At 39.2% G+C, this 16,977-nt stretch overlaps 1 protein-coding gene across 1 annotated transcript in view; it reads right to left on the bottom strand.

Annotated features, from left to right (window-relative positions):
• The window catches only part of LOC107701817 (low-density lipoprotein receptor-related protein 5-like), a gene marked incomplete at its 3' end in the record, with an annotated part of 76,729 nt that overhangs the window by 32,523 nt on the left and 27,229 nt on the right, over positions 1 to 16,977 (bottom strand). Inside the window, exons 5-8 of the mRNA XM_016503942.1 lie at positions 16,154 to 16,350; positions 11,312 to 11,443; positions 8,804 to 9,200; positions 8,528 to 8,699 (exon numbers count right to left, since the gene is read on the bottom strand). Coding sequence (XP_016359428.1) covers positions 8,528 to 8,699; positions 8,804 to 9,200; positions 11,312 to 11,443; positions 16,154 to 16,350 — 898 coding nt within the window. The remainder of the gene's footprint in view (positions 1 to 8,527; positions 8,700 to 8,803; positions 9,201 to 11,311; positions 11,444 to 16,153; positions 16,351 to 16,977) is intronic.

Raw genomic sequence — 16,977 nt, 5'->3', positions numbered from 1 at the left:
GGCGCTTATGGTACAGTAATACAGCGTTCCCTTGGTTACCGCTGTAAACACAGCAGCGCTGCGCGTATTAACGCTAATTTAAATGCATCATACGGAAACAAAATGAAAAGAATTGGCTGCCATTTCTGAAAACAGTCAGTTACGTTCCCCTCAGAAACACATTAATATAAAATGCAATGTTTGGATTTTCTTCCTATATTTTGCGCATCGTGAACAGTGATCTTGTTCTGCCTGCTACAGTATTTTCTCCTCTTTGTGTCCGTCTTCAGCATCTCTGGCCTCTGTTAATGGGCGTTTACAGACTAAGTATAATAATAACGTAATATTTCCACACAAATGGCCATTGTGAAAATGATTGCAGTGCAGTTTTTGTGCAAGCACGGAACAGAAGATAGTCTGAAATAAATCAAAAAATGTCCGGTAGATCGGTGCATCTGTACTTCAGTGTATAAATTCAATATAGATTAATCATTGTTAAAGCTATAAAGTTGCTTGCCAGGACGGGTATTTTGACATACTTTTGTATGTATTTGCCCGTTCAGGCGGCTCCTGCGCATGTCAGAAGCGCGGCTGTCTGTGCGCGCGCTGTTCACACAGAACACATCGCACGAGTACTGAAAGTGTACAAATGCTTTTTAATCACTTGAATTCTTTAAGGGAAGTCTTAAAGCGGTCATAGGATGCCCATTTTCCACAAGTTGATATGATTCTTTGGGGTCTTAACGAAAAGTCTGTAACATAGTTTGGTTAAAATTTCTCAATGGTAGACCTCAATCGCTTAGGAGTCATTCTTGTCTACATCTGCTCCAGCGTGAAACAATGGCGGACTGATGACAGCTCACACAGGGTGGGTCTAGTAAGACGCCAGGTGGTTGTGTACACACACTGCCAACACACATTTCAGTTCAAATAACTTGTAAAAGTGCATGTAGCATCCTATGACCCCTTTAAAAACACATGCAAATGATAAAATGTTGTGACGACGCTGCAGTGGCCCGATCAGGCAAGTGACAAATCCGTCTACTGTCCCGAATGTCTTTCATGCTGGCCTCGGGCCATCGGGCAGTCCTTATTGTCGAGCCCTGCATATTGTATAGGTGTACATACTGCTGACCAGGTTCCAGCTTAATTAATGTTACAGTCCTAGTTAATCATACACATTTACATTTATTTATTTAGCAGTTGCTTTTATTCCATCATAAAGAGGCAAATAAACACAGGAAAAGCTTGTAATACAAATGTTCAGACATTGTTCTGATTAGTACAACCTAGAACAGAGAGGCATTAAGGAAAGTGAAAGTAAAGTTTGTTTTTTTTTTGTTTGTTTTTAATTTTATGATGCAGTCAAATGTTAATGGAAGAGATGAGTTTTTAACCGTTGCTTGAATATTGGGATATTCATATTGGGACTGAATACAGGGATTCAGCATTCCGGATGGGGGTGGGAAGATCATATAGTTATATGTAAAGAATAAAAAAGTAATAATAATTTATAGTAATAGTAATATTTTTTTTTAGCGGATCAATATCAGCTCTCCTAAGCCTGATCCGTTATTTTCTTTTAAGTGGGTTTGCCAAACAGCATTAAAAGGAAAAGAAGACGCTCAAATGCGCATGCGTGATGTGCAAGAACCAGTGAGGTCTGTTTCTGGCGCTTCCATGGTTATTTTATTAGATGCACACTTTTGTAACAATCACAAATAAATACTTACTGTTTACTTTTATCTGCCATCAGATTATCTGATATGTCATAACGTGTTTCGTCTTGCTTCGGACCTGATTGACAGACTGTCATTCTGACACTGTGAGCTTCATGGTTTCTAACCCTCTCCACTTTTTTTCCCTTAATGTTGCAATTATTCTGCTTATTGTACACATAAAACACAAGAAGTATATATCATTAGTCCCATATTCATAACTGTGACCACACAGTCAGTTTACTTTTACTCTCTGCACAACTCTGTATACACTGGATAGATTTTAATCGCTTTAATGTACTTGAAGTGTGCACCAAACACTAGGAAAATACAAGAATCGGATCGGGACTCTGTATCGGCAGATACTCAATATTCATTGACTCGGAAAAATCCTGATCGGGACATCCCTATATGAATATATAGAATAGAACAAAACTGAATTTTGCATAATATACTATTCAAACACACTATAACATGCCTCCTTCCTGCCTGTGAAGGAAGTTCTCTGGATATCTGCCAGAATTGTGTGGGACATCCATCACCTGTACGAACCACATGTAAGCGGAGCTGCATTTGAAGCTTGCAGCCTCTTCAAAGCAGTTTATTCTACCACTACCGTCCAAATCAAAACAGCCCTCGCTCTGTTGGGCCTTGGATGTGCCGCTAACTCATAGACAAAGGAGCTATCATTAGCATGGCCAATGTTTTAGCAAGAGGCCCCTCGCTGGAAAAACCCTGCGCAAATCAAGTTTCACGGCTCCCTCCGGCCACAATGTGCCAGGGCCATTGGTGCAAGCGCTTTGGGGGGACTTTAGAGAAAAGCATTATTGATCCTCTTCACACTAATGTTTTTTTGCCAGCATCCATCAGCAGACGAGTCCTCGGCCACCTCACATCACACTGCCCCAAATAAAGCCCTCTTTCAAGCTGTTGCTTTTCACTGTCACGGTGTTGCCATACTGAAGGGCCATCAAAATGCACTTTGGGTTTCATTGTAGTCAAATGGCTTTATTGAGAGGAAAATTAAAGACTTTTAGGAAATTGATAAAGGGAAGAATGTAGCTATTAAGCAAAGTGAATGGACAGGATACAGAACAAATATACTGAAAAATAAATACACAAAATGAAATACAAAGGGCTGACTGGTAGACATCATGTATTTATCACATTTATGATTTTATCTAGAATCTTTGTCCTTACATTTATTTTATTTTATTTTTATATTCTATTTTATTTTATTTATTTTTATTACTGTAAAAGATGATAAAAGAATAATATGTATACTAATAACAACAAATCTATAAATATAAAAATAATGTAAAAATATGCTATCAATAAATATATATATATTTACTGCAAACAGTAGAGTTACAGCAAACTACCCTGTGATGTCCTCTTCAAACCAGTGTACAAACTGTTTCCCTCAACCATATTAAAATCTCTGCTTGAGACGACCCTAAAAAAGCCCTCCTGTTTTGCGCAAGTTCTGCTTCACTCTGTTCTACATATTTGTCTTTATGGGAACCCAGAGGGCACCCATGGCACTTCGCAATCAGAGTCTCAAAAGACTCGGTGAAAGCAGAATCTACATAATTGGCCCACAAAGCAGGAGACTTTCTACACCAGGGACGGCACATCAGTCAAATGAGTTATCTTAAACATCTCTACACTGAGGGGGTGAATTGAGGGGTCTGCGGCGACTTCTAAAGGGTTCAAAGGGGCGGGATGAAGGAGGGTGTGAATCTGACTGCTCGGAAAAGAGTCGAAAACACACGGCAAGAGCGACAGAAATGAAAGCCCCACAATTCCCATACTGTTTAAGGAAAAAACCTTCCAGTGCAAGTGCCAATAATCAAGCCTTCTTTTCAGACGTACAGGACCTGAGATGAAAGGGGATGTCATTGGCACACGTTCAAAACGATCTTTCGGTCATTTAAGAGAACAGGCTGTGAACCTGAAACACCAGTTGGAGCTCTGCATCGTGAAGGTGAGGTCAGGTGGTTGACAGCAAATACAAACATCCTTGGATCTGCTTCTATGCAGTCAAATGTAAGGATAAAAATATTTTTGAGTGCCATTTACATCATTAAGAAATAGTCCACTTAAAAATAAAGATTCTGTCATCATTTACTCACGTCCACAAATTCTGGAGACTGTGCAGGTCGCTCTTTTTTATGCATAACTAGCTTTTAAGATTCATAATGGAGGCAAAAGCATCATAAATGTATTTTAAAAGTGGTTCATATTATTCATGCACTATATACCAAGTCTTATGAAGTCATACAATAGCTTTGTGTGAGAAACCGATAATCTTCAGTGAGCTGTTAAATGCAGAGAGACTGGATCACTGAATGAAGTGAACTCAACAACTGATTCACGAACGAATCATTCAGATTCTTTCTGAAAAGATTTGTTTGATTAAAAAGATGGGAACCAAGCAGATGAAAAAAAAAAAAAGGCAAACAGTAACGTGTAAATGTGACTGTTCGGAGGCAGTCCAGAATTGGCCCTTTCAAAACAAAAAGGGCAGCTGAAATGAGGTAAGCGAGCACCAGTATGCAAAAAGAAAATCTTTAATGAGAAATTACTGATGGACGGGCCGTGCCGCAACTCCGCCGATTAGCACTTCAAGGGCTTTTCTTCCTTTCAGACGGTAAGTGGGCCAGCTAAAGAATGGCCTCCGCCTCCATTAAGGTGAATCTGAAGAACCCTTGTGAGAAAGGAGAACAGAACACACTTGTCAGCTGCTAGGAGGCTGGGGAATGCAGTGCAGCCACCCAAAAAGTGCATCTGGTGCGGGGATGGGGTGGTGTGCGTGGATGGAGGAGGACCTCCGCAAGATTTCGCCTCTATTCTGTGCAGCTTTTGTACTGGAGTGGGCAGGGGGTCAGCTCTGAACACATGACCACAGGGCTTCCCTCCTCAGCTGGGCAGGAGAAAGAGTGCATCCTGAATATCCCTTCAAAACACTTCCAAAAAAACAGAAAAAAAAATCACAAAAGAGGCTTTTTAATATCTCAATTGTTTCTCCTACATGGTAATGGGATTAAATGAATGAAGTCTTCTGCTGAACAGATTTTACTCTGTAGAAAATGACCCAGTCCACCCTAGATTTTAAGAATTGGTCTCAACAGAGTCTCAAACTATGCTCAGACATTTCTCATCTAATTATTCCGACATTAAATTGTCCTACTCAATTTATTATTTTACTCAAAAATTATTATTTTTTTTTGGGGAGAAACATTTGAGACAAAGCTGATATTGACATGATACATAACCGAGCCATAAAATTGCAACATGTGAGCAATAATAATGTTCCTCAAAAGTAAAGTCCTGTTCACACCAATGACGATAACTATAAAGATAACGATAAAGATATAGTTAAAAAATCATTCTCAATATTAAAGAATGGCAGTCCACACCACAGCTATAACGATAAAGGCACAGAGAAACTATATTGTTGGAATCACTTTCAGAACGATTTTTTCCAGCTGATGAACGATAAAAACATTGACAGCCAATCAGAATCAATCCTGCCATAACAAGCTCGAGAATTTAAAGCAGCAGACGAGCGTGCACTTGGAATGAACAGACGATATTTTCTGCTGGTGTGGACGCTAATATAGTTCAATATGATACATATCACGATACAGAGGCCACAATACGATACGTATCACGATACAGGACTGCACTGAATTTCACTTCAGAAGAATTTAGTAAAACAGCTGTTTATGAAACACTACATACTATACGGCTGTTGCTAACTATTGGCAGAACAGGCACTTGACCTCTGCATTATGAAGGGCTTCCATAATTCTACCACAATACAATATAGGTAATGGCATATGTTTCATGTATACATTGTGCACTTATCAACACACTCTCTACGTTTAAAAAATAAAAATAAAAATTAGAAGCGTTCTAAACTAATGCGCAGTCTTCACTGTATCTCACGCACACAACTTTAGTCACACAGAGCGCACACATTCTTTTTAGCACTCAGACAAACATTTTAGTGGTTGCCAGGTTGACAAAGATAAGTAACACATTTAGCAGATAATTCCGTATTGCGCAAGTGTGAAGATCCGTTTCAGGCTAAGCGTGGTCCACTGCTGCACACGTGCCACAATATCGATACAGGGACAGCTGTATCGATACTCGTATCGTAAAATCTCTGTGACGATACATCATCGTAAAAAATGGCAATAATATCACTTATCGCAATTATTTCTGGGGCAATATATCGCACAACAAAAAGTTGTTATCGTGACAGGCCTAATCGTCGTATCAATGTATCGAACACAGCACTACCATAGACAATCACAAACGAGATCTCTTTAATATCTCAACTGTTTCTCAATTACAGCAATTAAAAAAAAATAGAGACGTTTGCTCGCATTTTGTACCTCAAAGATTTTTCTCTTAAGATAAAGACCCCAGTAATCTCACACGTGTCTCCTCTAGAGTTTCAGAGAAATTTCTGAGAATTATCTGAGCTATGCAAATTTATCTGAGCTATGCTATCTAGGTTCATTTTACAGCTACAAATATCTTATCAGTGTCTATTTTTATTTCTCCCATCTGAGACATGGTTGTAACTCAATGAAATATAACTGAGCTCTTTATTAAATCTCTTGAAGTAAGAAAGAGCAACCTCTGAGCAATACAATGATCCTGGGTGATGGTGAGCGACCAAACGCTGATTCTCAAAAAAAATCGTCTTTCTATTGCTGGATGGTTGAACTAATCACAAAACCTACGCTGCAAAAGTAATCGTTTTCCACAACTCTCTTTCTTGAGAAAAATGCGAGAACGCCATCATACAATTATACAACGTTTCCATTAAAACCTGTTTTAATATGAGCAAAAATACAATCGCAAATAACACAGCTTTAAAAGAGAGTACCAGTGCTCAGCAGTCATCCGTTGGGTTGTTTGGGGGAGGATTATTCTAGAAGGTGTTGCACGTGGACTTCAATGGGCATCTGGCCTTTTACAGAGCTCGATCTGTCAGCAGAAGTGCCCTAATCCTCAACTCATTCAGCCCAGATTTAACACAGGAAAACACCACCTCGCTCCTCCCTTTGACGGCCACAGAAAACACTTCTGCATCTCAAAGAGAGAGTAAAGCAGAGTGCACACAAACAGGGACTCGCGCTGAGTCGTGGTGGTTTTTAGGCCACCCTTGCCCTGCTGTTCACCCTTGGCCTGCCTGTCCTACTGCCCCTTCTCTTTAAACACCACAGCAGGGAACCTGGCAGATTAAAAAAAAGCCCTGGGTTACAAACAGGTTAGTTGTGATGGCATTTTGCTGGCTGTGACCGTCCACAAACTCGCTGGGAGTTCAGTGCAACCATAAATAATACCTACCCATTAAATGCATAGTTTGAGAGCTCTTACCTAAAGTTGCCACACACCTAGATTAATAGGTTTATGAACCTAGACAACACGTGATTGACTGTATTGTTATGCAGTTATCCAGTTTGAGCCATAATGTACATCATTTGTCCAATTCGTTGCATTAGGACCTCAACTAACAAATAACAATATCTTTACAGCATTTATTAATATAGGTTAACATTAATTTCTACATATAAAAACACATTTATAACATTTTAAATTGTAATAATTAACATTGGATAACTGTATTATGAATGCATTAACTAATCTTAAAAATTTTAGCTGTCAGTAAAAAAAAAAAAAAAAGCTGGTTCAATATTTACTGCGAAAAGCACTATAAAAAATACCAACATGTAAATACTTGATTATATATATAATTATGTCTACATATCAGAGATTATTGGTCAAAGTATAGAAAGATATTGAGAGAGCCATATTTGAAAAGGTTGTTGACAGTCAGCGTGAGAAGAAAAGCAAACGAGCACGAGAAAATAAGAGGGGGATGTTTCCTTAGCTTCTTTTGTGATTACACGACAGGCTTTCAGGCATACTGACTGAATGAAAAACCTCTGTATTATGACACCCAGGGACCTGTGCCTACAGGTAGCTGACTAATTACACAATGCCAAAACCACAAAAACGCCCAGACCACGAAGCCTGTGCCACAAAAGAACAGACTCTGAGGAAACAAAAACAGATGGTGAGAAATTACAACAGAATAAATCAAGACATTTGGTCTGAGGCCGGAGTTAGAACGCTAAAACAGAAAATAATCCATCTAAACATGAAACCTTTCACAAGAAATCCTTTCAAATATACTTGAGGTTTCACAATTGTTGGGTCTTCAAACAAAAACAAAAGTGTGGGAACTGACCGGATGTGTGGTGTCCTTTTTTTTTTTTAAATTACACAATCAGCATCAGATTCCAGAAATACTTCACATTGAAACAACAGCTTGATAAACCTCAATGTCAATGAAGAATGTGCACTCAATGTGCACTCTCAAGTCTCACGGATCTCTTAAGACTCTTCAGAATCTTCCAAACTGCAATTTTTCTCACTACAGGAAGGGGGCGATATTCAAATGGTTGTTTTGAAAAAACAACTGGATCCTTTCAAGAAATGTATTCCAAAAAGCCACTAGCAAAGTGTACATATGATGATCCCTTCAGGGAAACACTTGAAGGACTAGCCGCTCACTTTCAACAAGGAATTCGCCCTTGGACTCTCCAACAGTCCTCAGGTCCCCTCTCATTACTCCACATACTCAGACTATTCAACCAGCACCAAAGCTTGAGTCTCAATTCAGCCATGGAACACCATAAAATTTCAAAGCTACTCGTATATGCTTCTAGTGAAAGGAAATCTAATGAGCAAATATTGACACTACCGCACATTTCCCCTTTAAAGTCAAATGTTAGCTGACTTACCTCAATTTTGTCCATTTTGGCATCGCCCCAGTAAAGCTTCCCTGCGATGTGGTCAATGGCCAAACCATTGGGCCAACCAAGGGAGGTGTTGAGCAGCACAACCCTGTCCGTGCCATCCAGGTTTGCTCGTTCGATCTTGGGCATCTCGCCCCAGTCAGTCCAGTACATGTATCTGCATAACAGCAACAAGAAGAAGGTAAATTACATGCTAATTCAGGAGGACTCCACTTAGAGATCTCAGAAATGACCTTAAAATCAAGTACATAACTTCCGTACCCATTTATGGGATCCAACACGATGGCCCGCGGTTCGTCCAGGTTCTCAGATATGAGGATGCGTCGAGAAGTGCCATTGAGTCTGGTTACCTCGATGCGATCGGTGCCTGTGTCTGTCCAGTAGAGATTACGTGCCACCCAGTCCACCGCAATTCCATCAGGATGGTTGATCTCGTTGGTGACCAAAGTCTGGGCATCGCTTCCATCTATTCGGGCACGGCGGATGGCCCTCACTTCGTCATCTGTCCAAAATATGTATCCTTCCACCGGGTCATAGTCGATGGCAATTGCGTGCCGGATGTCACTGACTTGTAAGACGATGTCTGTGAAGTCAGGTAAGTCCAGGGATATCCGCCGAAGGTCGGTGCGGCGAGCCAGTAGAAGCACCTGTTCCGCCCCTGGGAATAAGATTGAAATTTGCTTCAACGGTTGAGCATGAGAACAACTGAGACATCTGCTCTTTTGACAATCCTGCAAAAGATTCATCAAGGACCAGAGATGCCATGGCCTTTGACTTGCACTGTCTACTTCAATTAGGACAGCAGTAACTCGAAAACATCTCGCAAAAAGGTCTACAAATATGTCTATTAAGACTACTACTGTGCCTAGGGCACAGATTCAACTCGTCAAAGAAAACTGAGTCTGACAGTAGCAATTAGTTGCATGAATTGCAGAGTTGTCCCTGCAGACGGTGCACTGCAAGATCGCATTGCTCCATTACAAAAACCACATGCCAGGTTTAAATACCAACAGTAGAATCTGTCTAGACCCAATCTGTGGAAGCAATTAGGTCCAACCTTGTCCTTATTTAATCTCTCTTTGTAACCGAGCACACTCCAATACCCACAACACCAGCTGCGGTCCACGGCACCCAATAAGTAGTGACATCCATCAGCGCTGACACCAATAAGAAGAGGAAAAAACAGCTCCTCTAGGGCTTCTTTTGGTTTTAATTTGTCCTTCGTTCTGCCTTGCATGTTATCAAAGTGAGTGGACGTCTGACAAAATCAAAACAAATGCCTTCAATTTAGCCACCCAAGCTAAACAAGTATGAGGTGTGGACGCTTGCTCATGCTAATCCTTTGTCCTACTGGATCCACTCGTGCCCTTGCCTTGTCGCTAATGAAAGTCCAGTATAATGGGCTATTGTTTGTTCTGATTAGTTGTCAGCTTTTCAGGAGAGTTGCTTAATCCTGAGGTCAGTGGGAATATGTTTCATTTGGCCAGACAACCTCCCCTGTCCTCAACACTGGGAAACACAGCTCCATGTTTCAATTGCACCACTGGAATGAAGGCTTGAAGAATACTTCTCATTGTTTCCTGGTCTGGGAATACACTGCCTCAAATTTGAAGGAGTTATAAATTCAAGTAGTAAGGCAGAGTGACTTGGGAAGGGGTGAATGTATTTTTTTTTTTTCTAATAAAAGTGCAGGCTGTCATTAACAGGCTGGGTGCACAGATACAATGGACAAGTCTGTTCTGGAGAGGCTGGGAAAAAAAATCTAAAGCAAGACAGGGGGTGAAGCCTGATTTTAGTAGCCCTTAATGTTACATGTACATCCTCATCAAGAATAAAAGGACAAATGCATTCAATTTAAATTAGTGAAATGCATTTTGCTTTGTATAAGAAAGTTTGTAATTAAAAGTTACATTTTATTATCAATTGTTTACAAATTCTGAACAAGCAGCTAATTAATTGTTCAGACAACTGGTTAGCCGTTTCAATGGGGGAAAAAAATCGATTTAAAAGAATGATTTGAACAGATCATTTTCATGACTTCTAAGATTTTATCTATTGCCATGACTTTTCCAGACCTGGTAAATGTCATTTTAAAATTCCCTGGGGTTCCAAGGACCCCATGATGACTTTACAATGAGCAAAGGGGCATTCCTTAAGGAGTCTGAAGATGAGGGAATGTATACAAACCCCTTGAGTAATTCAACCAAATTAATTTCCTAATCTGGACCTAAACGCAAACCTTGGACTGACCCGGTCAACCCTTAAAGGTGACCTTGACATGGGACCCCAAAGTAGGTCTACCAGCTGTTCATCTAGGCTAAAACACTCATGACAAAGACAAAAAGGAGTGAAATGTGTCAGCTGTTATGGAATAAGGTTATGATTTATGATTGCTGAATCAGAGGAGAGTGATTTTGACTAAATTGTAAACTCAAATGAACCACCATCTGTCAAACATTAGTCTCTGTCATGGTCTTCTGTGCGGGACGGCATGCAAATGTTTTATAGATGCACAGTACGCCAATCCTCATACCAAAACCAGCCCATGAACAGCCACAGTTCATAAAAATCTCATTTTACGCTCGAGAGCAGGGACATCATAATAAAATTACAAATGCAACAAAACCATTACATGCTCTTCATAGAAAAGCAGCCATATCTATCTATCTATCTATCTATCTATCTATCTATCTACCATGAATTCTGGGGAAAATATGTTATACTTTTTGGGTCGTTTTAAGCATTCAAATCAGCATGTTTTTTTTTTACCTGGTCGACAAGTCTTTCCATCCTCTTTGAGTTTAACCCCAGTTGGACAAGCACAGCTATAGAAGGGCGGCATGGGGGAGAGGAGACACAGGTGGGAACAGCCTCCATTTCTTTCACTGCATGGAGTTTGAACTGTGGAGCAATGACAAGAAAAGAGGAAAGCTATAAAACTGCTGTTTATTAGACATTACTGCAAAAAGCATTGACCTCCTGGTTAAAAAATGACCAGAAAACATAGTGATGTAAAGAGTGTGTGAATGTTTCACCAAATTCCCACCTTAATTTGAGAAAGTTCATCAGATAGGGTGATTAATGCATCAGAGCACTGAATTATATTGTATATTGGTCTGGCATATAAATAACCACGGCTTGAACGCATTAACCCTGCTCTTTTATTGCTCAGGAAACTTAAAGGTGACATATCATGAAAATCTGACTTTTCCAGGTTTTAAGTGCTATAATCAGGTCCTCGGTGCATCTACCAACCAAGGAAACGTGAAAAAGATTAACCCAGTAACTTTGTTTTGGTAAGCCTTCTTCTGCAAGCATCTGAGAAAATGAGCGGGTCTGATTTCGCTCCTTTGGTGACGTGGCAAAGGGATCTCATTATAATATTACCGCCCCTTAATCTGTACGTTTACACCCACGGCGCCGTTGTTGTGTTTTCGCAAGCAACAACGGTGTACTAGTTTTAATGCCATGGCGAAAGTTTGAGCAAAACATGCTAACTGTTCTGTCATTGGCTGCACAGACGAGCACAGAACACTATGTACGTTCTGTCTTTGGCTGCACAGACGAGCACAGAACACTATTTAGAGTCCCAGCCTCAGAGGAGACAAGAGAGCATTGGCTTTATTGATTTATTTAGGCTACTGTATATTGCTGCTGCCACACAGATCTAAAATAAACAAGCGATTTATTTCCCAGCTGTTTACCTTCACAGACATAACCGACTGTTTTTGTAACTCGTGTGTTTTTAACGTAAACTTGTGTGTGAATGAGAACTCAGTTTAGTACTCACATGCTGTGACAGCCGCTTTCTGTCCGTGTGCTTCGGATGTGTGCTCTCAGAAAACCGTTTATCAGAAGTTTAAACTCATATGGTTTAAAACGCAGGATTTCAGCGCGATAAACATGATATTCAGAACCAAACCAGATGTTTTTAGCAGGTACGGGCTGTAATGGCGCAGCTCTATTCTGGAAAAGGGGGCGGGGAGCAGCAGCTCATTTGCATTTAAAGAGACAGGCAAGAAAAACAGTGTGTTTCTGCTTCCACTCAAAATAGCCATTTTCAAAATGATATAATAAATGATCTGTGGAGTATTTTGAGCTGAAATTCACAGACACATTCTGGTGACACCAGAGACTTATATTACATATTGTAAAAAGGGGCATAATATGTCTCCTTTTTAACTTTTTAAGTTAAGTTTTTGTGTCTTAGTTATGCTGTGCTCAATTTAGATATCAAATGCTTATTATCAAGGCAAATCTAAAAACCTCAAAAGGATATGATTTAAAGAACAGTCTCAATTTGGCCATAATTTATTAACATTTATGTCTAGGAGATACTCAAATAAAGAGATCTAATGTGCGATTTTACTTTACTTTTACTTGACTCAATAACGTGTTATTTTTGGGAAAATCTTTTGAGATTTCGCTCACATGATGCGCGCTATTTGGCACCAAACAGCTATGAACTTCCTTTTCACCTGTGGCACGACAGATTAGAAAAGAGGTAAAAAAACAGCATTGCTCAGTTCCCAAACAAAACTTCAACCTTTGAACAAAAGCAGGTGGCAAGCAAAACATTTTATTTCCTGTAACAGGTTTTTCCATTTCCACCAGGTCACGCTCTGCTTGTCGTAGTCTCTCAGAAAACGCATCTGCTCCGTCAGGAAAACATAGACGGCCCTGACCCAACACTTGTTATCCCCCTCTCTGGGATAACAAGTGACTGATGGCTGGTCCACAGTTCAAGGACACATGAGGAAATTCACAAAATACCAATACAGGCATATTTTTGAGGACAAAGTATAATGCTTGACTATGCACCTTTAATAATACAAATACATATATTCAAAAAATATAATTATTGATATACGATAACAATATAATATGAAATATTATTACTGATAAATAATGCTAAGAGTGTCATCCTCACAAACAAATCATGATTAAATTATTATTAATCACATTTATTTTAATCTTAGTAGTTTTATAAATAGTTTTATACATTATAATATTATTAAAATAAATATTACTCTACAATTAATTACGACATTATTAATCAACAATTTGTTAATGACATTCTTCTATGTTATCCCCACATTTTTTTTAGGATTAAATTAATTTATATTTACACTACTGTTCAAAACTTTGGTCTAAGTTGTTTTTTTTTTTAAATAAATTTATACTTTTATTCCCAAAGGATTCATTAAAGTGCCCCTATTATGCTATTTGAAAGGATCATAATTTGGTTTTGGGAGTCCCCAACAACAGGTTTACATGCACGCAGGGTCAAAAAAAACACATTTTCTTATCAAATTCATTTAATTTTACGTTATTTCTCAACGACTCTATAATGATTAGTTGGAAGATTAATCTTTCCAAACCCCATCTCTGCTACTCTGCCCTGACTGGTCCGATGACCCAGTCTGTTGTGATTGGTCCACTGCTTACAGCGCATGTCGGAAATGGAACGCCCATTACCAGTACTGGAATACGGCTTATCAATAATACATCCTATTATAATAATGATAGTGCTCCACTCTGTTCTAAAAAGAAAGAATCAGATGGGGAGAAGTTGTTTTGTACTTATGTTAGCAAACCGGATCCACAGCTTGGTAGTAAAGACCCAGACAATAATGGTATGTGCGTTAGCCGAACACAGACAAAGAGTACTGATAAAGCACTGCAGTTGTAGACCAATGAATTGCTTCATGCTTTATCATGACTCCAAGTACAACAGGACATTCTATATTAATCGACACATTTCTAGACAATAGCGGGCCCACAGCTGATTAGCAGAACTATAACGTGAGTTAGCCGGAGACCTACAGCCGCACTGAGTGTATACATAGCACAACACACAAAACGATTTATTTTGCACACTCGACAGAATATTAAAGCAACAATTATTAATCATACATACCGGTTGTGATTCGGAGGAGCAAGCTGGTCCAAACAAACTGAGCACTGACCCATCTTTCAAGGACAACTGGTTTACGAATCCCGCATTGAACTTGCTGAGATTGGAGAAGCAGTCGTCAGTGAATTGATGGGAACACAGCAAAAGGTTGGGATAATAATGCTGTGGTATCATAGTAAAGATGAATTATAACCACCGATTCATCACAGCCTCATCCTTTGGAAGTGAAAATAAACCAAATTCACTTTCACAGCGCAGAGCACAGCATCTTCTCGACATTAAGCTATCCACACAAAAGAGCAGCAGCGTTTGAGGGATGTTTTCATAGGATGTCCACGCAGAACGTAGGCGGGAATTATGCAAATGTATTAACTTGTGATGTATGAACTTTGCGGAAATTGGATTCGAATTTAAAATGACTCGTTTCAGCAGTTCAGAGTGGACTCTTTCTTTTGAGAGACAATAACTTTATGATGCACTTTCAGCTTTACAACTTTGCAGACTGTTTACATTCTCTAACAGCTGCATTATACACTGCATGAAAGCTAATTTTCAAAAATCCATAATAGGGGCAATTTAAATTGATCAAAAGTGACCATTTTTTATATTGTTATAAAAATATTTACAATTGTTTTTAACATTGTTAATAAGAATAAAAATTTCTTGAACAGCAAATCAGCATATTAGAATGATCTCTGAAGGATCATGTAGACTGAAGAAATGGCTGCGAAAAATTCAGCTTTGCCATCACAGGAATAAATTACATTTTAAAATATATTAAAATAGAAAATAGTTACTTTAAATTGCAATAATATTTCACAATATTACATTATAGTACTGTATTTTTTATCAAATAAAGGCAGCATTAGCATAAGAGACTTTAGTTTAGAAACCAACAAAAAAAAATTTGAATGGTTGGGCAATTAATCACAATTTTTTAAATGTATTTAATCTTTTTAATCTATTAATCTTTAATCTTATGAATATTTTATAATTGCTGTTATCTATTATATTAGATATTTACATTTAACAAAACAAAACATTTTGTTCCAAGTGCACACTGGAACCTGCTTGAACAACCCTGGTTGAAATCACTGTTCTAGATCTTCATTGTTTGTTTGTATGATGGTTGCTTCATCCTTTCTTTATTTTCTTACCTCCAACACAACAAACACTTACCTAGTGGGGTCTTTGCAGGCTGTTAAATGTTTTGAAGCAATCCACACCCACATCCTCACACTCACAGACTAAGGTGGGGGTGGGATCGTGCTGGGGCTGTGCCCCGTCTCCACTGAGGAACTGTGTTTATTTGTTCAGAGTGGAATGCAGGACACTTGAAAAATTTCATTCCCTGAGAACTATTCTCCCCGGATTGCCTCATGGGCCAAAAGACCGACACTTTTACAAAGAGGCAGTACAGTAAGTGCTGAAAGAATGACCTAAAAAATTAAACATGGAATGTGAAGGATCTCTTGAGGGAACCTGACCTGAGACCAACATTGAACATTACTGTTCCTTTACAAAAATTGTTTGTGAAAATTTGATTTGTATTAGAGCTTCAAAATAGTCTGAATCTTAAGGCCAGCACTTAAAGCTCATGGGTTCTGGGATTAAATGTCTATTTTGTTCTGGTTTGACAAAAACCCAACCATCTATTAACCAGTACTGTGAGTTTCTGAGATGTGTAGACTCACTGTTGGGCTGCCGCTCTTGGCCCAGCACCTGGATGTCCATCGGCGAGTAAATGCCGCTGAGAATTTCTCTCCGCTTCTCTCCGGTATGTTTGTTGCAGGCATGGATGGATCGGGTCTGCCAGTCTGTCCAGTAGAGCGTCTCTTCATAAAGAGTGAGGGCAAACGGGTGAGTGAGGGAACCCTCCACAACGGCCTCCCTGTAAGCGTCAACACATATATGTAAATACACACTCTGCTTAAATTACCAACATATATACTGCATTGTGGATGTTAAATGCTCTTAAAGGGGTCATATGATGCGATTTAAATTTTTCCTATCTCTTTGGAGTGTTACAAGCTCTTGGTGCATAAGGAAGATCTGTAAAGTTGCAAAGACTAAAGTCTCAAATCCAAAGAGATATTCTTTATAAAAGTTAAGAGTCAACCACGCCTACCTAAAACGGCTCGTTCTAACACGCCCCCCCACATGTCTATGTCACGATGTGGGAAGATTTGCATAACGCCGCCCGCCCAAATGTTCACACAAAGAAAGAAGGCGCCATGTTGTGAAGGCGCTGTGTGTTTGTGTTCTGTGCTTCGTTGTGAAAGCGAAACTACTTTGTTTGGCCTTCCAAAAGAGGATGATATCCGCTTCGTCATGCCACACATTTCATTACACCAAATACACCAAATAATGTTATTTTTAGCAACATCATATGACCCCTTTAAAGTGATTCACGACAGCTCAAAAAATTGAGGTCCGTTTTATTCAGCAATGATACATTAAACTGAAAAGTGACTGTAAAGACATTTATAATGTTACAAAATATTTCTATTTCAAATAA

This window comes from Sinocyclocheilus anshuiensis, unplaced genomic scaffold (assembly GCF_001515605.1).
Source record: "Sinocyclocheilus anshuiensis isolate Anshui unplaced genomic scaffold, SAMN03320099.WGS_v1.1 scaffold729, whole genome shotgun sequence".
In the NCBI taxonomy this organism is placed as follows: domain Eukaryota; kingdom Metazoa; phylum Chordata; class Actinopteri; order Cypriniformes; family Cyprinidae; genus Sinocyclocheilus; species Sinocyclocheilus anshuiensis.
Note: the sequence above shows the minus strand (reverse complement) of the source record. Positions and strands in the feature narration are given on the sequence as shown.